The sequence below is a fragment of the Equus asinus genome, chromosome 21 (assembly GCF_041296235.1).
Source record: "Equus asinus isolate D_3611 breed Donkey chromosome 21, EquAss-T2T_v2, whole genome shotgun sequence".
Lineage (NCBI taxonomy): Eukaryota > Metazoa > Chordata > Mammalia > Perissodactyla > Equidae > Equus > Equus asinus.
In genome coordinates, this window is record NC_091810.1 from 94,870,378 (window position 1) to 94,893,059 (window position 22,682).

The 22,682-nt window shown below is 44.8% G+C and overlaps 1 protein-coding gene across 1 annotated transcript in view; it reads right to left on the minus strand.

Annotated features, from left to right (window-relative positions):
* Positions 1-3,189: 3,189 nt before the first annotated feature.
* The window catches only part of ERICH6 (glutamate rich 6), a 29,969-nt gene continuing 10,476 nt past the window's right edge, over positions 3,190-22,682 (minus strand). The window contains exons 7-14 of the mRNA XM_044755450.2: positions 21,821-21,934; positions 20,728-20,885; positions 20,013-20,083; positions 18,994-19,139; positions 13,693-13,778; positions 12,110-12,265; positions 9,443-9,671; positions 3,190-3,591 (exon numbers count right to left, since the gene is read on the minus strand). Of these exons, the coding sequence (XP_044611385.2) occupies positions 3,328-3,591; positions 9,443-9,671; positions 12,110-12,265; positions 13,693-13,778; positions 18,994-19,139; positions 20,013-20,083; positions 20,728-20,885; positions 21,821-21,934 (1,224 nt within the window). The 3' untranslated portion in view covers positions 3,190-3,327. The remainder of the gene's footprint in view (positions 3,592-9,442; positions 9,672-12,109; positions 12,266-13,692; positions 13,779-18,993; positions 19,140-20,012; positions 20,084-20,727; positions 20,886-21,820; positions 21,935-22,682) is intronic.

The window sequence follows — 22,682 nt, forward strand, 5'->3', positions numbered from 1 at the left end:
GTGGTTTGCGATTCTCTGCTTTCAACTAGATTTTAAAAGCGTGAGTCATAAATTTCCACTAAAATTTTACTTTCAATTGATCAAAATTTGTCATGTTTTTATCAAGTCTGTGCTGCTAGTAATTGTAATGCTAACACAATCGAAAGAAGTTTTTTGAATACTTAGAGCCTTAAGGTCATAGGCAGTAAAGTTCAAAGTTTTGAAGTAAATACATACTTTTGTAGTCAAGAAGAATGAGCAGCTCGTCAGGAATAGATCTGTCAGCATAAAAAGAGGCCACTGTCCAATAAACTTCTTTGGAGGAAGTAGGATGAAAGTGTAAGTTCAAAAAGAAAAAAAGGAATGTTGTTGAAGAGCTGGTTTCCGTAGTATTGAAATGGGTAACGACGGGCATTTAGATTCCATCGGATTCATTTCAGAAAGTAGTGGTTTATTTCAAAATGTCAAGATTTACAGTACATTGGAAATCACTTTCTTTGCATCTGCTTAAACTTACGACGAGTCATTATAGGTGTCGATGGAAAAGTGTGCGCGGGAGAGCATGCGTTCATTTCCTTTACGGGCTTGAGAAGGGAGAAGTTCAAAGATGAGTGGTCTAGAACGACTGCTTTGTTCACGTCTGGAAGGCCAAGGGCCGCTCACTAGAATGTAATTTATTTTAAACCTTGTCTCTGTAGTTTAATAAAGCGGAAATTGATTCATACTTTACAACTTCATTTGTTTTAGGATTGATAAATAGCGCTACAGAACTTAAATATGTGCTTATGGAAATTGCGGATGTGTTTTGTACAGCACTTTCTATCTGTAATCTGTCAGTGAAGGAGAAACAAACATGTTTGTGTGGTACAGTTACTTTATTGTTAATACTTATTAATATAGCTTATTTTATAGTAATAATTAAAGCATTCCATTCTGACATCAGCTTTCAGTTCCTATTCTTTAATCTATCTAACCTGACTCTCTAATCTCTTTCTAGTTCTGTTAATCCTCAGGAGGGTGAGTCTGTTCCCTGGTTTGTGTGGCTGAGAGGCTGGGGTCTCTGCTTGGTCTTTGCCGGGTCTCTGCAGCGGTCACCGCGGTGCGGGCACCCGTTTCCCGCAGTCACCGGAACCCTAGGAAGTGGATTCTGTCTGTCTCAGTTTGCGGCTGAGAGAACAGGGGCTGGGGGAGGTTAAGTAACTAGCCCAAGGGCACACAGCTGGTTGGCAGAGAGCTGGGACCTGGCCCTGGGTTGTCTGATGATTTCCGCTTCAGCACCGCAGAGCGCAGGGTGAGGAGTGGCGGGAAGAACGGTGGGGGGCGGGGGGGGGGCTCCGAAGCCCCGGCTCACTTCTCGGTCCCTCTCCCCGGTGAGTTGTGAGAGCAGAGAAGCCAGCTAGCCATCCTTTAATCCGAGTGTTGTTGCACATTAGCAGGATTGCGTGAGACTTGCGCTGTAACCGGGTGATTGTGTGGCGCTGGAACTGGGTGGGTTTTCCGTCTGCGCTGCAGGCTGCAGGGAGTGCGCGGTCCAGCTTGGCAGCGTGTGGCAGCGGGGCGTGTCCCCGCCTGGTTTCGGCCCTGGGGAAGGAAGTCAGGGAGTGTGGACACAGGAAAATGCAGCGCGTCGTGTTAGAGAAAAACCACCTGCGTGCATTCCAGATAATCCCGAATTGCCCGAGCTCAGGTAGAGAGCGTCTACATTGTTCACGGAAAGCTGACCCTGGACTCTGACCCTGGGGACTTCTGTAAGGGGGGGCGGGCTAAAGTACAGGAATCCAGTCTGCATGAAAGGAACGGCGCTCGTTCTCTTAGGAGAAAAGGAAGCTCTAACTTGCAGCCTCGGCGGCTCACTTCCGAGGACTCAGTGGAAGCCTGCGCGGACTCAGTCCTTGCTTCTCCCCAAGTGAAGGGTCTTTCCTATATTTGCTCGCCTGCTTCTGGCTCGTCTTTTAAAAAAAGGAGAAAAGAACAAGTTTGGATATTTAAAATAGATGAAGAGCAATTAATGAAGTCCCGTGAACTTAGCACCTCGCTTGAGAAACAGTCGGAGCCCCTGGCCGTCTCCCCATGCCTGGCGCGGGGCCCAGCCCCGGAGGCCACGGCCGCCTAAGTGACACGCGGATGGCCCTGCCTGTTTTGAAACTCGATATAGATAGAATGATACTGAACGTTGTCTTCTGCCCTCTTGACTTTTTCATTCGAGGTGAAAATGTTTTTAAGGGTGGTTCGTGTTGACTCAGGTATTCCAGTTTATCTTCACGGCTGTATGGAATTCCACTACGTGAATATACCATGTCTTAGTTCACTTGGTGAAGCGGAAGAGCCAAAGGCAAAAATAAAAAGACATTTAGCGTTGATCAAGACATGAGCCCAGCAGCCTCTCTTTCACAAAGATTGCAGTGGAGATTAGTAAGAGTGGGAATGAAAAAGGAACCAAACTGAATCCTCAGCGTTAACACGGTTCCTAAAAAGCAAGCTAATTGAAGGCACCAAAACCAAACCGAGCAGGGTGGAGAGTGGGTGAAGAGCAGGACCCAGGCCCCCAGCCCAGGAGCCGCCCCGCGCCCCCGCGGCCCCCTCCTCGCCCGCCCGGCCCCTCCTCGCGGCCCCGCGGGAGGAAGCGGTGTGAGCGCTCCAGGCGGGTGGGGCACGGTGGGGCGGCTTATTCCCTCTTGTTGCGCATTAGCGCCCGACTTGGAATTCGCCGTCGGGAACGGCCCCTCAGTCTGCAGGCCTTCCTCTCGTCGGGGGACCAAGAGCGGCAGCGGGCGGGCGCTGCAAGCGCCTTCTGAGGTCCCGCCTCCACCCTCTGCTCTGCCTTTATCCCCGAGCAGAAGATGCTGGCCTGGGCCGTCTGCAGACTCAGCGACACCCCCCTCCCTCGGAAGGGGATAGGCCCGGTGGGCCACAGGGCTCTGCGGCTCCCCCTGTGCCTCCGCGGCGAGGCGCCGGCCGCCGCCTCCAGGACGGCAGCGGGGCTGGACGGGTGGGTGACGGCGCCGCTCGTCGCGCCCGCCCTGCTGTGAGGCCGCAGCCCCCGTCTCCACGGCCCCTCTCTCCCTTCACCCCGGATTCGGGCAGCCGGCGGTCCGCCGGGCCGCCACCCCCGCGCTGGCTCCCCGGCCGCCTCCGTCCCGAGGGGGCGCGGGCCCTGGGCGCTCGGCCGCTGTGCTCGCTCGCGGGGTCCCGGGGGCGCGCGGTTTAGTTCTCCCACCAAACTCAGGACGTGCTTTAAGTTTATAGCAGCATATTTCTTGATGTTTCCTAGTCGTTCCATCCGCTTTTCTTGAAGTCTCCCACATCCCCTCTCAAAAAAAGAAAAAACGGAAGCGCCGCGGTGCTTGGCTAAATCTTCTCGTTTATTATAGCTGCTATGGTGGTTATGGTGTCCTGCCTCATGCCGGAGTTGTGGCAGAGGGCGAGGAGTCTCACAGCAAGGCAAGAGAGGTAGGCAGGCTGCTGCAGCCTGTCCCACGCCTGGCTGGAGGGGAAGAGCGCGCAGCCCTCCAGCTTATGGAACAGGCGCCGGATCTTGATGAGACTGGCCAGCAGGAGCAGGTCGTCCTGGTTCAGGTACCGGAGCACCGGGATCTCCTCCGGGTTCTGGAGCTTTCCAGCAAAGACAGAGAGAGAGGAAGCTCAGGGTCCGGGAGAGGAAACGGTGCCCGCGGCCCCGGGGAGGCGGGAGCTGCGAGTGGCGGCCGGATTCGGGGCAGGTTCCCTCTCGAGTCTATCTATCTACAAACGGGCAGTGGTGTTACTCTAACCTGAACGGGGAACGAGCCGAAATGCTGAGGAGACCCGAGAAACCAGAGCAGCCCAGCCCGAACAGAATTTGGCTACTTTCAAACGCGTATAGTTTCCTTAAGTAACTGAACCCGCACATCCTGAGGGCACGCAAAGATGCTGCAAACGCCGCCCCTGCCCTGGGGAAGGCCCGTCGGGGAGGCGTGGCGCGTGCTGGCCGGAGGCTGGGAGGGCACCGAGGGGGCAGCCTTCCTCAGAGAGGGGAACCTGAGCTGGGTTTTCGGGAAGGACCCAGGATGCCTACGGCTCCTTTCCTTCTCCTGAAACGTGCCCGCCTCCGGGAGGCCATTCCACATGAACCTCTCCACGGCCGTTCCTCGGCCTCTGCTCCCCGCTTCCTCGCAGCCTTTGGGGATTCAGGCTGATGTCTCCTTGCAGCCGCAGGAAAGCGGCTAGATCTGTCAGGCCAGTCCTGCCTGAGGTGTTTCCAGTCTGCGGCCTCAGGACCGGCCTCCGGACCAGCCTCGGAGGGGCGCTTAGCCTCAGTGGGCCGGTGGAAGGCAAGCTGAACTACTTGCGCAAGCAGAGGGACCACCTAGCTGCAACTCACGGCATCCTTCTGCACTTTCATCCCTCCTCCCATCGGGAGGGAGGAAGGGGGGAGGAATATGAGATGGATGGATAACGAAGAATGGATCTCATTTTTAACCTCCCTGCAATCCCAAATCCCATAAAAATGACAGAAAACTTGTTTGGAGAGTAAATCAATATGGTTCTAGGAAATAGGAAAGATTTTTATCCGCAGGAACAATCTTAAGGAACTCCTAAAAATCAGAAAGCAGATGGGACTGCTATATCCGTGTAGAGAAATGACCAAATGAAACCACTAAACCCCAAACACACCCATTCTGAGCTCACAGTCAAGGGCAATGAGAAGCAGCAGGGCACCGAGGTGAGTATTAGCAGGACCCGGTGGGAGGGCCCCTGGCCGCCCTCTGTGAGCCCGCTGCCCACAGGCTGGCTGGAAGCCTGGCCCTGGGCTGGCCACCTCCCCTCACCAGCACAGCCACTTCTCCACAGTTATCCGAGACCAACGTCAGTGAGCAGAACACACGGGAAAACGGGGATTCTCAGTACAAAAGTGAACACACAGCCAAGAATCGCCAAATATCCGGGGGAATTTGAGGCCCTGGAAGAAAGGCCCTGGAGTTCTCTCTCAGAGACACTAACACTCACAGAAACAGAATGGGCAGCCAGAGGAAGACTTGAGAAAATATAGTTAACATTCTCTGAGGGATTTGAAAGAATTATTGTTGTCGAGGGAAAGAAATAACTAGAAGACTTGGAAGTTAATTCTATGCATATAGCGAAAAAGATATGTTACCAGTTTGACAGTAACCATTAAAATATAACGTATTAAAAGATTGAATCTGTGAGGTTGAGGAAAGCAACAGAACCCAGTGGTAGGCTGTTTGCAAGAGACACATCTAACTCAAAATTACGTAAAAAGGTTGAAAATGAAAGGATAAAAAAATGTACCTAGCAAATGCTAACTTTTACAAGAAAGCAGGTGCAGCAATTTAACAGCAGATGGAATAGCAAAGACCATTAATAAAGAAATTTGGAATAATGCATAATTGATAATGTTAATTTTTTTGTCAAAACCCAAAACCCTCAGTGATACACTGAGTCACATCATGGGCACAGCTGAAGAGCCAGTCAGGGAGGCAGGAGATGGAGCCGGCACGGGCGTGGAAGGAGCCGCTCACAGGGAGACCGCTGACCTCTTTAGCTTCCTAACCACAGAGCTTCGAGACACAGAAAGCAAAACCGATAGAAACAGTAGGAAAAACAGACAAATCCACAATCTTATTGGGCAACATTCACACATTTCTCAGGAATAAACCACCACTATAAAAAGGATATAGAGAGAAGTGTGAACAGAACAATTAACCATAGACAATAATATACTTTTGGGGGGGTCAAATATACACGGAACAGTCATAAAAATTATATAATCAACCACAAAGAAACTATCAATACATTTTAAGCAGCAAGGAAAAAATGCAAGCTGTACTCCATGACCATTTAGAAATTAACAAGAAAAGGATAGTACATTTTTTACCTATTTGAAAATTCAGTAACTACTGAGTAGAAGAAATCAAAATAGAAATCATAACCTGTTTAGAGGTGAGAGGAAACCAGAACGCTACATATCAAAACCTGTGGCATAGGCCAAAGGCCCTCGAGGGCCAGGGCCGAGGGGGGATGGAGCTGCCGTTTTCACAGGATGGGACCGTGGCTTCTACGCTGAGTAAGACTGGAAGTCACTGGGTGGTTTTGACCAGACTTATGTTTTCAAGTATCACTCCAACTATTGTGTTGGAATAGACGTAGGGAAGAGCAGAAGCAGGGAGAGTCATTAGGAGGCTCGTGTAAACGAGCGAGGGAGCAGGCACAGGAGGCAGACAAGGCTGACAGGCTTGGAGGATGTGAGGAGTGTCAGAGTCTGGCGATACACTGGAGGCAGAGTTGGCAGCACTGCAGATAATAGATGTGGGGTCGTGATAGACGGGAGGATGACCACTCCAAAGCTGTGGGCCTGAGCACCTGAAAGGAGGCAGCTGCTGTTCTCTGGGATGGAGAAGACTGAGGGTGGTGCCAGCTCGCAGATCTGATTTTGCTCTGTTAAGTTTTTAAAGCCCTCTTAGACACCCAGATGGAGATGTGGGGTTGGACCCGAGGTTTACAAGTCGAGTACATGGAGGACCCACCGGGAGAGCAGACAAAGGTGACCAGCATGTGGACAGTGCTTAAGAACCAGAGGCTCGGGGAGGTCACCTGGAAGTGAGTGTAGACAGATGAGAGGAGCCCAAGGAAGCCTGGGCCCCTCCACGGGGAGGAGAAGGGAAGTGAAGGGAACCTGCAGAGAAAAACGAGAAGGAACAGCCCCGAGGTGCAAGGAAAATTGGGGGAGAGCAGTGTCCTGGGAGCACGGAAGCAATGCTGCCAGGAGGAGGCAGTGAGCAGCTGGTCCAGGACTGCCGAGAGGCCACTGGATTCAGCATGAATTAGCTATGGGACATTGGAAATACTGGGTAGCAATTAAAAATAAAGTAGACAGGGGCTGGCCCCATGGCATAGTGGTTAAGTTCAGTGTACTCCGCTTTGGTGGCCCAGGTTTGCGGGTTTGGATCCTGGGGGCAGACCTACAGCACTCATCAGCCATGATGTGGCGGTGACCCACATGTAAGGTGGAGGAAGACTGGCACAGATGTTAGCTCAGGGCTAATCTTCCTAAGCAAAAAAAAAAAAAAAAGTGGACAAATATGCTTGGAAATGTATAAATGGAAAAACCTTTAGTACTTGTTAAGTAGAAAACAAAAACAAATAGAACCCTACTAACAGTACAATTAATACAGTATAATCCAATTTTTATTGAAAAAGATGTATGTGGGGGCTGGCCAGGTTGCATAGTGGTTAAGTTCGTGCACTCCACTGTGGTGGCATCCCACATACAAAATAGAGGAGGCCTGGCATGGATGTTAGCTCAGTGACAATCTTTCTCAAGCAAAAAGAGGAAGACTGGCAACAGATGTTAGCTCAGGGCCAATCTTCCTCACCAAAAAAAAGAAAAAGAAAAAGAAAAAGAAAGATGTATGTGAATAATTTATGAAAACAAAGAAAAGAGAAATACACAATAAATTTTGGGTGGTGATTTCCTTTGGAGAGGGGGCAGAATTGAAGGTGGAATCTCATTGTTTTACTCTTTATTTTTCTATATGATTTGAATCTTCAAATATGACAATGTGATCACATGTCACTTTTTAGTTTTAAAAAACTCAAAGGGTGATCATGAGGACAAGGACAATGAGAAAGGTAAAAACTTAACAAATTCTTTCTTTTGCATCAAAATGCTCTTTTTCTGATTAGAATTCATTTCTAAGGAGGGAAGGGTGGAGAGAGCATTTTTTGCATTTTTGCTAAGAATGCATTTATCGTGAGTGTAATGTATCCAAAGGAGGCTATCTTGCATATTTCTAACTGACAAAGAAGCTTGTCTGGAGCCTAACCAGCTGACTGCAGTGGCCGGACTGGCGGAAAGCAGCTCAACCAGAGTGGGGCACATGGCGGACCCTCACGCCCGTGGCCAAACCCGCAGTCTCCCTTTTGTTTGGCGTTTATGAGACATTCCTGCCCATGCTGCATATGGAGGTCAGATTTCCTCTTACTGAAAGTATAGACTTTTTAGAAGGTGAAGACACCTTCAACTTTGGAGCGGTCTCTTTCTTTAATAATTGATGTGGAGCCGGCCCCATGGCCGAGTGGTTAAGTTCGTGCACTCCACTTCCGTGGCCCAGGTTTTCGATCGTTCGGATCCTGGGCGTGGACACGGCACCGCTCATCAGGCCACGCTGAGGCGGCATCCCACATGCCCCAACTAGAAGGACCCACAGCTAAAAAAGATACAACTATGTACTGGGGGGCTTTTGGGAGAAGATAAATAATGATAATAGTGATGATGAAATGAAGGTCCTCAGAGTTGAAGGGGCTTGTTCAAAGCCACACACTAGATATGCTGTCTGTGTGCTCTATGGGGACACACAGATCTCTGTTTATCTCTCTCTGCATCTCTCTGTATTTCAGCTCTACCGAGGTCTAGTTGACAGACTCTGCGTCCACACTGAGCCGTCCTGTCCTGAGTGCTCAGTCGGCTTGAGCGCCATGCTAAGCACTGTACATTCTCACTGCATCGTCACAGCAGTCCCCATGGTGGGCATCCTGAGCCCCATTTCATAGACGGGGGAAGTCAAGTTCACCGTTGAGCTGAGTGGCAGGGCTGAGGGGCCGAGCTACCTCTCTGTGAGCTGAAGCCCGTGCTCTTAACCATCGTGCAGGGCCGCCGTCACGCAGAGTGCGCTCTGGGCCGCGTCCTGGCGGGCAGGAGTCAGAGGCTCTGGCCGCAGGGGCTCACCCTCCAGTAGGGGAGGCAGCCATGAGGGCAAGGAAGGCCACAGGCTTCAGCAAGCACAGAGAGGGGGGAGTACACAGACAGCCCGGAGAAACTGGGCCGAGGGCTCTGAGGTCCAAGAAGTGTCTCCAAGAAGATGGGGCTTATGCTTGGTCTTTTTTTTGAGGAAGATTAGCCCTGAGCTAACATCTGTGCCCATCTTCCTCTATTTATATGTGGGACGCCTACCACAGCACGGCTTGATAAGTTGTGTGTATGTCTGTCCCTGGGATCTGAACCTGCAAATCCTGCACCGCCGAAGCAGAGTGCGCAAACTTAACCACTGTGCCACCGGGCTGGACCTGTATGCTTGGTCTTGAACATGGTTAGACGTATGCTTGGTCTTCAACATGCTTAGAACCCAGGGCTTTCTACTGTGGCATGGAGAAAACAAACGCAATACAAAATCCTGCAGCCAAACCCCCAAAGCAGCACTCCTCAGCCACCGAGTAAACACTCAGAGAATGTGACCCGGATCCAGGACTGAACTAACAGGAATATCTGAGGAAGAAGAAACAATTCATAGGGCTGCCTCAACTATATATGAAATGCACTATGGGTTTGTTTTTTCCTTGGACTCCAAAATTCTTTGTGGACGGTAGCTTACACACAAATATAATCGACCGGTAATAACACTAACAGACGTTATGTTACTCTTATTATTCTAAATGCTTTAAGTTGCTTAAGGCAAGACGCACCTACCTTCACTTTGGTGCCGACGCTGATTCTTGCCTGTTGGCCCATCGCTAGAAAAGTGATGGAAACCTTGTCTTGTTCTAAGATGCGAACGCCGACATAGTGGTTCAGAGCCAGAAAGACGGGTTTAAATGAGACGAAGTGGGAGGAAGCGACAGCACTGGACCAGTTCCAAGCCCTCACTCTGTTGCCAGCTTGATCCGAATATTGACCTCCCAAGATATTGATGTACACCCTGGGCAGAAACGAAATTGGAAACCATCAACAGTAACATTACAAGTCAACCTTGAAACTGGCCCCGCCACTCACTGTTTAGGCTGGCCAACAGCGTGCGGATGGTGGAAAACCTCAGGAAGTCTTAGGAGTAAAAACACTGTGACTGAATTCTCTACTAATTTGAGGTACTGGGTGCAATTCAAGACCTGTTGATAAACCAACATGGGTCCAAGGGATGGAACCAGGTAATAAAGGAGTCCGGAAAATTATGTGCTGAGAAGGATGCCGAGGAAGCCGGGGAGGTTTAGTGTGGACAAGAAGAAACACAGGAGAGCAGGCTATCCCCTAAAGAGGGGAGAAGACCAGGGCTTGGACTGGCCTCGTGTCAAAACGATGACCAGCAGGTGTAAATTCTGGGGGAGGCCGACCTGGCCTCAGGATAAGAGGGCTGGTTTCTAACAGCACCCAGCAACCGGGCTCCAGGACTCCTTCTAGGAGGCCTCTTGTCAGGGCTGGGTGTGTGAGGAGAGGCTCGGGGGCAGCTCTGAGGTCACGGGTGGAGAAGAGCTCTGCGACGGAGCAGAAGGTGGAGCTTAGACCACCCGGCGTGCTCAGTCTCTGAGCATTGCCAAGGCCACATTTTGCTACGTTGCACACCATTCAGCTGTGCATGGTCTGAGATCCAGGGGCAGCAATGACTGCCATTCCACTCAGTTATCTCCTTCTCCTGCTCTCTCATCCTTTTCCAGCTTGGATCTCCATCTCTTTCTTGAGGACAGAGAATAGGAACAGTTCCAGGTACATAGACAGTTGCCTTAGTTTGATAGTGAAGTGTTTCTTTAAAGCTGGATGCATGGGCCATGAGACCCCCAAAGTAAGATGACTGACCTCTATTTCCCAGTGTTAGTGGCAGTAAACTAATAGCACAAGGACAAATGAGAAATTGAGGGGATTATCCTATCGTAAATGGGGAGAGGGAAAGTTAGTTTTATCTTGACACGTGGGTGACAATAACATTTGGCTAAAATTACTTAGATAAATGGTTTATTTAATAAGCATTCTTTGAGTGTATACCACGTACAGAGACATGCCATGTAGTGGCAAAGATTCAGGGTGAGCCTTCAGGGAACTTCAGTCCAGGGGGGGAGACGGGCTCGCTAGACAAGAGGCAGCCAGAAGGGGCCATGAGCGTATCAAGGAGTCGTCTCAGAGGGCCCAGGAGTTCAGCTGGCAGGTCAGGGGGCTTCACTGGCAAAGGGAAAGTTCTAGAAGCCGATGAGCATCTGGTGACAATGTAGTGCCCCATCAAATGTAATACACAATTGCCATTGAACCCTGAGGCATTAGGAGAAATTCTCCAATATCCATGGGGGTAAAGATTTGACTACTGCTTTGGTCTAAAAAACACAGATAGCTCCCTATGTGCTAACTCTCTCCAGTACTGGCAGAGTGACTACACTTTGTCGGTTATTGCCAGAGTTTCTCCAGATGAGATTGTTCTACCTGTAAATAATTTAAAGGGAGTGAATATCTCTTTCTGAAAAGCCCCAAAAGTTTACATTGTATTTGAAGTTAGAACCCAAATCGCCCTTTCGCAGGCTAAGTGAAATAATACAAAGTCACAGAGGGTAGGGGTGGGTAGATCAAAGTGGGCTTAGGATCCTGAGCTCTCTAGGGATTTTGTGTGTCTGTCATTGTTGTTGGTTGTGGCTCCAGGAAGCTCACCCGTTAGGAGTACATCTCAAACGACAACCACGCAGTGCAGCAGCGGCCGCCGCAAATCGCTTCCACAGACAAGGCGGAATAACACGCTCAGGGCACGGGCTCTACAGAGACCCCAGGCTCAGACCCCAAACTCCCAGGGGGACCATGCAATTTATTGAAAGATCTTTTTTCTAACATTGAAATTGTATAGTTTATATTTTCTTGCTGTTTACAGAAAGAATATGATGAGCTTTGTTTTGTAGGGTTGCCTGAGATTTTCCCACTGAGAAGCATATGGAATAGCATAAATCACAAATTTCTCTGAGTTGAACATTACCATCTAAAAACCACTAACTTAAATAAATCTTCTTAAAGCCATTTTTATCACTTAAAAGGAAAAATAAAGCTTCCAGTTATAAGATGAATAAGCTCTGGGGATCGAATGTACAGCATAGTGATTTTGGTTAATAATCTATGTTATGTACTTGAAAGTTGCTAAGAGAGTAGACCTTAACTGTTCTCAACACAAAAAAGAGATGGTAATGGTGTGACATGATGCAGGTGTTAGCGACAGCTATGGTGGTGATCATTTTCAATATACAAGTGTATCAAATCAACTCATTGTACACCTTCAACTTACACAATGTCATATGTCAATTATATCTCAATAAAGTTGGAGAAAAATAAAAGGAAAAATAAAATTTCGCAAAACCCGAAAAACAAAATGGCAGCAGGAGAAACCTTGAGGCCTACCAGACATTTCCATTGGGATGATAGCAGGAACTTCTGCCAGAAGAATCCAGCACTGCCAGGATCGCGGGGTTAGTGGGCATGTCTTCTTGGACTATACAAGTGAAACCATTTGTCTTGTTGGGCACTCGAATGATGGCCAGGTTTCCAGATGGATAGCTGAGGTCAGATAAGGTCATTTGAGTTGTTCTAATGGTCCTTGACTACTCTGGGAATAAATTTAATTTATGAGAGAGTCCTCTGAAACTATAAAGTATTCTGAAAACGGGAGGTACTGATATTATGAGTATTTTATGTTTTTTGTGTGGATCAAAATATATTCATGAGACACAAAAATCCTTAACAAAATACTAGCAAATGGAATCTAGCAACATATAAAAAGGATTATGTTCCATGGCAAAGTGGAGTTTATCCCAGAAATACAAGGTCAGTTTAACATCTGAAAATCAATTCATGAAATATATTATATTGTGGGGCCAGCCTGGTGGCGCAGTGGTTAAGGTCGCACGTTCCGCTTTGGTGGCCCGGGGTTCGCCGGTTCAGATCCTGGGTGCGGACCTATGCACTGCTTGTCAAGCCATGATGTGTGGCTGCATTCCACATATAAAGTAAGGGAAGATGGGCACAGATGTTAGCTCAGGACCAGTGTTCCTCAGCAAAAAGAGGGGGATTGGTGGTGGATGTTAGCTCAGGGCTAATCTTCCTAAAAAAATAAATAATAATATTGATAGAATAAAGAGCAAAACACCTGATCATCTCAACAGACACAGAAAAAGCACTTGACAAGATCCAATACTTTTTCATGATAAATGACTCAAAGAACTAGCAATAGAAGGAACACTCTCAGCCTGATAAAGTGTCTGGGAAAAACCCACAGCTGACATCATTCTTAACGAGGAGAGACTGAAGGTTTCCCCTCGAAGATGAGGAACGAAACAAAACGTCCACTCTCCCCACTTCTCTGCAACATTGCACTGGAGGGTCTAGGCAGGGAAATTTTGTGAAAGAAAAAGAAATGAAAGTCATCCAGACTGGAAAGGGAACAAGTAAAACTCTCTCTTTTTGCAGATGACAAGCTCTTGTACATAGAAAATCCCAAGGAGGCCACAAAACAACATTCTAGAACTAACAAAAGAGCTCAGAAGAGTCGTAGGCGATAAGGTCAATATATGAAAATAAATTGTATTTCTATACACTAGCAGCGAACATTCTGAAAATGAAATTAAGAAAATAATTCCATCCGCAAATATCTCTATACTTATTGCATGTTATATACAAGATACATACAATATATATACATATATAATATATATTTATTGTATAACGTTATCATGTAAAGTGGGAAAGTTAAAAAATATGAATAACTAGTTGAAGAATTGATTTTTAAAAAGTTATATATATATATATATACTTGCTCATAGAAAAAAAGGAAGGAAAGATACATGAAAGGTGTTAACAGCTTTTCTCTGGGTGGTAGGGTTTGCAGGTAATATCTATTTTTTCTTTATGTTTTCCCATGTATTTTTCCTTTATCTTTTTGTGAAGAAATAACCCTGACAGGAATAACTTGTTGAAAGAAAGGATACAATATCTGCGTTGTCCCATCTGGAAACGAAGTCAGAAACTTGCTCCCATGTTTGTAATTCTTCTCTAAAAGCTCATTCCTCACGATCTACACACCACAGAACATAAAAGGACACTAACTATTTTGGATGCAACACACTAAGGACAACACACATCCTTTGCTTGCTAGACAGTGAGACAAACCAGCTCCTAATTTAAATCTGGGGCCTTGCTTCAGCGACAGGGAACAATCCTTAGGAATCGTTAATGATGGTCGCTAACCCCTGCAGATAACTTGATAAAAACTTTCCAGAAGAAATCTGACATTACATGTCTGTTTGAAGGGTTTTTTAAAAAATTTATTTATTTTTAGTTTATACACATATTATTATAAAAACAAAAGAAGATAAAAACCAGCCCCAGGAGAACGGAAATACCCTATTTGTATTTGTAAGATCCACACACGTCCCAGTGCGTGGTTGTAGTCCAATAACTTTCATTTGCTTATAGTAGTCCATTGTAGGAATTTATCACTATTCCTTTAACCATTCTATTGTGAATGGATATTTGGGTGCTTTCCAGTTAGGGGCTATTATAAAAAATGATACTGTGAACATTCTTATGCACGTATGCTGGTACCCAGTTCCTCTCGATATTATACCCAGAGGTGGAACTGCTGCATTCCAAGAGATGCCTGTCTCCCACTTTACTAGATGATGCCAAATGATTTCCAAGCTGTTGTACCAATTTACATCCCACTGGAGGCGTAGCAGTGACTGTTGCTCTGATCCTTTCCAACGCTCAGCTCCAGCAGACTTTACATTTTTTTTTTTTTTTTTTTTTGCCGATATGGTAGGTACGTACTGATCTCTACATGTGGTTTTACTTTTTCTTTCCCAGGTTACTAATGAGGTTGAGCATCTTTTCATGTGTTTATTGACCATTTGAATTGTCTCCTTTGAGAAGTGTCCAAGTTTTTTTGGCCCATTTTTCTATTAGGTAGACTTTCTTGTGTGTGTATGTGTGTGTGAGGAAGATTGGCCTTGAGCTAACATCTGTTGCCAATCCTCCTCTTTTTGCTTGAGGAAGATTGTCGCTGAACTAACGTCCGTGCCAGTCTTCCTCTGTTTTATGTGGGACGCTGCCACAGCACGGCTTGATGAGCGGTGCTAGGTCCACACCCGGGATCCAAACCCGCAAACTCTGGGCCGCCACAGCAGATCACACAAACTTGACGACTATGCCACCAGGCTGGCCCCTTAGGTACAATTTTTTTTATGCTGATCTATAAAAATTCTTTATACATTTAGGATACAAGACCTTTGCATGTCATATGTGCTGCAAATATTTCTCCTTTCTTGGTTTGTCTTTCACAGTTTTAATTTTAATTTATCAAATCCTTTATGGATACTGTTTTTTTTTTTTTAAAGATTTTACTTTTTCCTTTTTCTCCCCAAAGCTCCCTGGTACATATTTGTATATTTTTAGTTGTGGGTCCTTCTAGTTGTGGTGTGTGGGATGCTGCCTCAGCATGGCCTGATGAGTAGTGCCATGTCCGCGCCCAGGATCCGAACCTGTGAAACCCTGGGCCGCCGAAGAGGAGAGCGGGAACCTCACCACTCGGCCACAGGGCTGGCCCCGATACTGCTTTTTTTTTGTTGGTTAGTAAATCTTTCCCTAACCTGAGATAATAAAGCTATTCTCCTAGATCAAAGAAATCTTTGTAGTTTTGCAGTTCACGTTTAGGTCTTTAATCCACTTGGAACTGATTTTTACATACAAGGAGATAGTGGTTCCAATTTCATTAAAAAAAAAATATAGATACCCTATTATCCCAGCACGCTGTGTTGAAAAGATTTCCCTTTCTCCATTACTGTGCAGCGCCACTGCTGTCATAAGTCAGCTGTTTCTGTATGCATGAGTCTGAGTCTGGCCTCTATTCTGTGTCATGGATTTCTTTGTTTATCCCCGCCTCAACTTTACACTGTCTTAATTACTACAGTTTGTAAAAGATCTTAATGTCTGGTAGGACATGATCCCCTCCACCCCGTTGTCTTCTTTGAGAGCATCTGGGCAATTTACATTCTTTATATTTCCACGTAAATTTTAGAATCGACTTGTCAGGACCTCCCTTCCCCCAACAAACACAAATATACAATCTTAATTTTAATTACAATTGCATTGGATCTATAGATCAATTTGGGAAGAACGTCATCTTTAAAATATTTAATGTTCCGCTCCAGGACCATTATTAGGTCAAATTTGTTCAATGTGATGTTCAAATATTCTATTGTATTATTGCTTTCTTTTTGGTCTAATAATCCTTCTAGTTATTGAGAAAGGTAGGCTAAAGTATCCCATTATGATTATGGATTTTAAATATTTTCCTTTTACTTTGGTGAAATTTTGCTTTATGTATTTTGAGGCTATGTTAATATGGAAAAATTCTGTAATGTTCTATCTTCCTGGTGGGTTAACCTTTATCTCTGTAAAGTGGTCCTCTTTTTTTCCAGTGCTGCTCTTTAGAATTTTCAGGATATATCATTTTTATTTATTTACATTTAATCTTTTTGAATCCTTATATTTTAGACATGTCTCTTGTAAACAGTATATGGTTGGAATTTTTTCTTCTTCTTTTTTTTTCTTTTTAAGGATTGGCACCTGGGCTAACAACTGTTGCCAATCTTTTTTTTTTTTTTTTCTGCTTTATCTCCCCAGACCCCCCCTGTACACAGTTGTATATCCTAGTTTCATGTCCTTCTAGTTGTGGGATGTGGGACGCCGCCTCAACGTGGCCTGACGAGCGGTGCCATGTCTGCGCCCAGGATCCGAACCCTGAGCCGCCGCAGCGGAGCACGCGAACTTAACCACTCGGCCACGGAGCCGGCCACGGAATTTTTTCTTTTAAAAAAAAATTGTCCAATAGTCTTTATTAACTGGTGTATTTAGTCTGTTTACACTTAATATAGTTACTGACATTCCTTGATGTTTTCCATTTGTCCCCTCTTATATGTTTTTCTTTTCCTTTATCCTTTCCTGTCTTTTGTGGGGGGGGTATTTAAAATGTTGTTCTATTTTTTGCTCTATCTTTACTAGCTTGGAAGTTATATTCTCTGCTCCTGTTATTTTTCTGGCTACCCTAGAAGTTTCAGCAAGCAAACTTAATTTATCAAAGTCTGAAGTTAAGCTATGTATTTGCCCTTTTTCCAAACCAAGGACTTTAGAAAACAGCAATGGCATTTAGCCTCCTTCCCATTCTGTACTATTCTGTCATACAATTTTGTTCTAGACTGCTTTTTGAAACCCCATGGGCCATTATTATTATAATTATTATTGTTTTATCAGCCAACTTTTAGTTTACTCCATATATACCATATACCACTTTCTTTGCTCTTCACCTTTCTAGAATCTCAGACTGTCCAACTACATAAACCACAGTCTTTAAAATTTCCTTTAGTGAGGGGCTACTGTTGATAAACTCTCTTTGTTTTTGCCAGACAATGTCTTTTTGGGGCACATTTTCTTGAAAGATATTTTAAGTGGGCGTAGATTTCTAGATTGACTATTTTCTTTCAGCACAAGGAAGACATTCCACCACCTCCTGGCTTCCATTGTTGCTGTTGGGAGGTCATCGGATGGTCTAATTCTTCTCCTTTAAGTGTAAATGGAACCTTCCGTTCTCTGCTGCTTTTGAGATTTTCTTTTTGTCTTTGGTGTTCTGCAGTTTGATTATGATATGTTTAGGGTTTTTTCCTTTTTAATTCACCCTGCTTGGGATTCAGTGGATTCACAGATTCTTCAATCTGTGGATTGGTCTCTCATATCTGTTCTAGGAAATTACTATCCATTATCTCTTCAGATATTGCCTCTGCCTGATTATCCTTCTTCTCTCCTTCTGGGGTTTTGAGTAAATACATTTTAGACTCCCCATTTCATACACTCTCTTCTATATTCCTAACCTTTTTCTGCCCCCATGGTGAATTTTGATAATTTTTTTTTACATTTCTTCCAAGTCATTAGTTCTCTCTTTAGTTGGTCTAATTTGCATTTAACTCTCATCTTCTAAGTTTTTAATTTCAGTTGTTTTCTTTTCACCTCTATAAGTTCATTTTTTTTCTTTTAACACCTGTTATATCACTTTATAATTTTCTGTTCCCTCCATATATCTTCAAGCTGATCTTTTATTTTCATAAACATAGTTAGATTACTTCAATTTTCAAAGTCTTTGCAGGTCTTATTGGATATCATTCCTCTTGGTTTTCAGTTGTGTCTGAGTTTCCTTGTGTTCTTGATTATTTTTCACCATGTGCTGGAATTGAACTTGAAAGATAATTTGTAGGAGTAATCTGAGGGCTAGATGAGTGACCTTCCTCTAGACACGGTTTGGATTTTATTTCATCAGGCACCTCAGTTCACTGCCACCCCTTAAATTCTGTATCACCAAGAGAAACAAGCCTGGTCTCAGTAAGTTAATTTCTAAGAATCTATTCTGAGAAGCTATACTTATATAAAAATAAATTTATACATAAAGATACTCAAAGCAATATTATTTGGTATTAACAAAAAAATTGTTAATAACCTGTATGTCCAATAAAAGGGGAACGGTTAAACAAACCAAATGAAAAAGCACATAGATATTAAAATGATGTTAATGTAAGCTATATAATATCATAGAAAATATTTTTATAATTAAGTTAAGAAAGATAAAAATTACATATATAATATAACTAGAAGTGTGTTAACAAAAACACATGCATAAAAAAAGACCAGAACAGTGCTGACAGAACTTTTAGTGACCATAAAAATGTTCTATATCTGTACTGCAAGATGGTGACCATTAGTCACACACAGCTATTTAGCACTTGAAATGTGGTGAGTGTAACTAAAGAATTACATTTTAAATTTTATTTAATTTTAATTATTTTATATTTAGATAGCCATGTGTAGTAGTTGCTACCATATTGGGTAGTGCAGATCTAGAAAATATTGAAATATTAGTAGTAATTCTGGGGAAGTGCTTTAGACTTTTGGTGATTTTCTCTCCTTCTTTTTAGTTTTCCAAGAGTCCCAAATGTTCCTTAATGTACAATTATCCCATTGTAAAGTAAAAAGGCTTTAACCAAAATAGCCCCCCATAAAACGTATGTACAGCATTGTTAGAAAGTCCAGTAGAAGTTAAAAGGCCAAGTCTGTACCCATTCTTTTTGACAAATGGTTAAATGTGTCCTGTAGCAAAACTGTTATACTCATTATGACAGCTTTTATAATTTTAGGTAAAACTCATCTTTAAAGAGTAGCAATTGAAAAAATGACAAGCTCCTTACCTTTCCACACGCTATCCTGGAATCACAACAAACAATGGATACGTCTTTTTGGTCTAGTTGGAAATCAAATAGTCTGTCATCACTTGGCTTTTTTTCTGGAATATCCGCGGAAAGTTGATAAGAAATTGTTTTTAAGTGCTTTGGATCTAATGGGAAAAGAATCACAGGAAAGTAAATATATGTTTTAAATTTTCCAAAACCTCTCTTCTAAAATGAAATTTCAAACCCTATTACAAACGCATTGATTCATCAGACATTTTTTTAATGGGAGAAAAATGAGGATCTTCCTTAAAGTGAAGGCCTTCTTTTGTTAAAATATGAGAACATTCCTTTGTTAGAAGAAAAATGATGATTTTCATTAAGTGGAGTTTTCTGGCCTTATGTTTAGTAGGAAACAGTTGAATATCAAGGAACTTGATACTAGGATTTAGTTTGAGAAAAATATGTATAAATGTATCTTCCCTCTGCATTTTTTCAGTAGCTCTGAGTGGTAGAGGAGGAGCCCAGTGTTCAGGAAGTGCAAGCAATTTACCCCAAATCAGACAACCTATAAAGGAGAAAACCAAGGGTAGAAATCTGGAACTTCTGATTCTAAAATCCATGCTCCCTCAGTTGTACCAGTACCATAGCTAGACTGGCCAGCCAGCCGATGGAACCTATAGGTGAAGAAAGGCATCTGATTCATTTTTGACAGATTTTCCACATTCCAGCTTGGAAACAAAACGGAATGTGTGTTTAGTGAGACAAGACAATGAACTCAAAACTCTTGGCAGCCATCTGGAAAGTGCTCTCTAGACGCTGGTGTTTATTTCAATCAATAACAATAATGAGCTGAAGACTAAAAACTTCAAAAGCCAGATTACTGAAACACCGGATTTTCTGAGCCACTTTGACTGATGCATTGACTGAAATGAAAATTTTAAATATTATTTTTAAAATATGCCAATTTGAGATCTTGGTCAAACATAGGAGCTTTCTGATGTACAACCGATCTATCACATCAGTGCTGATGAACTTACCGTCTTCAGGGACATTCGGCTGTTGAGTTGCTATTATTGAAAGATGTTTGGCCATTTGTCGCTCCTGTTTTCTACAAAATTAAAAAGTAGGATACATAAATCTGAAATGTGTTTGAAGCTTAAAACAGCATACTATAAATTTTAACTATTTAAATGCCATCCCTTGTTATTTGCATCTGTTAGGACCTGTGAATCAGTCATGGAAGAAGTGTGCCTGGGTTGCTGCTCTGTTTAGCGGACAAATTTTTCTGATTTAGGAATTCTGAATTGCCCTGGGAATTTTGGATTGGTAAATTTACACTTCACTTATTTATTTTTTTGTGAGGAAGATTGGCCCTGAGCTAACATCTGTGCCAGTCTTCCTCTATTTTGCATATGGGATGCCGCCACAGCATGGTTTGATGAGCGATGTGTAGGTCAGTGCCCAGGATCCGAACCTGCGAACCCCGGGCCGCCGAAGTAGAGAGTGCAAACCTAACCACTACGCCACTGGGCTGGCCCCGGTAAATTTATACTTTAAATCAGTGTATTCACTGAGTTTCCGAATCTCATAACATCCACCAGGAATTGTAATAGGTTGGCTTTGGCCAATTTTTATTTCTTCACTGGGAACAAATGTTCAAAATGATACATTTTGAGAAAACAAGGCTCATTTCACAAAAGGCTCTCTGCTGCAGGGGGCCCTCTGAGTCTCAGGGCCGAAGGCGCCAGTTACCTCCGCAGGGCTTTCTCCTTTGCTTTGAGTCTGTCCGTCTCACTGCCATGGGCTGCATGAGGGTTGATGCAGATCAACTCGGCTTCAGAGCTTGGGATGTTTTGTTTTTCCTCATAGATGTAGTCCAGCAGGTTTTGGAAGTAATCGCAACAGGAGGCCTGAAAAACAGGGAGGTTCTTTTCATCTCATCAGTCCCAGGTGAAGGTAACTGAAGAAAAAAAACCAAAAGCGGCTAACGGGGTCTGGATAACAACCTATCATAATTTTTTTGGTAACAGCTTTATTGAGACATAATTCACATACCATATGATTCTCCCATTTCAAGTGTACAGTTCAATGGTTTTTAGCATATCCGCAGAGTTATGCAACCATCACCACAGTCAATTTCAGAACATGAAACCTGTACCCATTAACAGTTGCTCCTTATCCCCCTCTTGCCCAGCCCCTGGCAGCGCCTAACCTATTTTCTGTCTCTATAGATTTGCCTATTCTGACAGTTCCTATAAGCAGGATCCTACAACATGTGGCACTTTGCGACTGGCTTCTTGCACTGAGCATAATGTTTTCAAGGTTCCTCTATGTTGTAGCATGTGTCAGTATTTCATTTCTTTTTATGGCTGGATCATATCCCATTGTGTGGATACACCACATTTATGTACCTGTTCATCAGCTGAGGGACATTTGGGGTCGTTTTCACTTTTTGGCTGCTATGAACGTTTGTGTACAAGTTTTTGTGTGGACATAGTTTTCAATTCTCTTAGGCATACACCTGCGAGGGAACTGCTGGGGTAGCTTTTTGAGGACCCGCCAGGCTGTTTTCCAGAGCGCCCACACTTTTTTGTCTTCTCCTTCAGTAGTGATGAGGGTTCCAGGGTCTCTAGGTCCTTGCCGACACTTGTCGTCATTTGTCTTTGTGACAGGGGGTGCGAAGTGGTGTCTCGCTGTTGTTGTGATCTGCATTTCCCCCACGGCTAGCACAACTCTTTTCAGAATGGCAACGCATGGGAAAGATGCAGGGAGAAATACTGGCTATGTTTAAAAGCAGCGGTTAAAAATGACACTCTTTCCTCAGTAAGCCTGCTCAGGAACTTACACGTTCTGTCCACTCAGAGCCACTGTAGTCGGCGGAGACGTCCACATTGGAAAGAAAGGTTCTTAGATCGCTCCCACAGAATTCACACTTGGGCGACAGCTCTTCGTCTTCTTCCTTCAGAGAGGGGCAGACAGTGAAGGCGTGCCCGCAAGGAGGCCCAGAGCCTCTGAGCGGCAGGAGCCGGGCTCTGGCAGGGCCAGCAAGCGTCCAGCAGGACGGTGGGGGCTGGGGGTGGGGGTTGGGCAAACCTGCTTGAGAACTCCTTCAGACCCCCAGGGGGCTCCCCAATAGCTGGTGGGGAATTTTGGGGGGCTGAGAGCCTCTGTGGAAAGGCACCACGCCAGCAAGACCTGTAGACTCCAGGAATGAGATATCCCAGCTATCCAAGGGCTGGGGAGGCCCGAGGGGGCTGGGGTGGTGTTTTGAGGGTCTCTGTGGGTACAGTTCACAGGACACAGCTGAGCCCTTCAGGAGCTGCGTGAGTCCTTGGGGTGCCTCCTCAGTGCAAGGAGAAAGTTGCAGAAATGACTTTACTGTTGACCCTAGAGTTCCTTGTGGGATGGGGGGATGCACAGTGTGTAACCAGATGCAAGAGAAAGGATCACACACACTAGACACTATGCAAATGGTCTAAGGGGTTTGAGTACATAAACTCTCTAAGAAGTGGCAGGTAAGAAAAGGTCTCAAGTTTCTATGTAGGCCACCATTTACAATGACCAACTTCTAAAGGAAGGTGGAGTCCTTTCTCAAGGGGAAGCCCAGGTTGGGGCTCTGAGTTCTCCTGTCTTGCTGTGAAGGCAACTCAGGTGGGGTGTGGGGAGAGCAGGAGAAACAAGAGGGAGACCGGGAGCTGGGGGCTTGG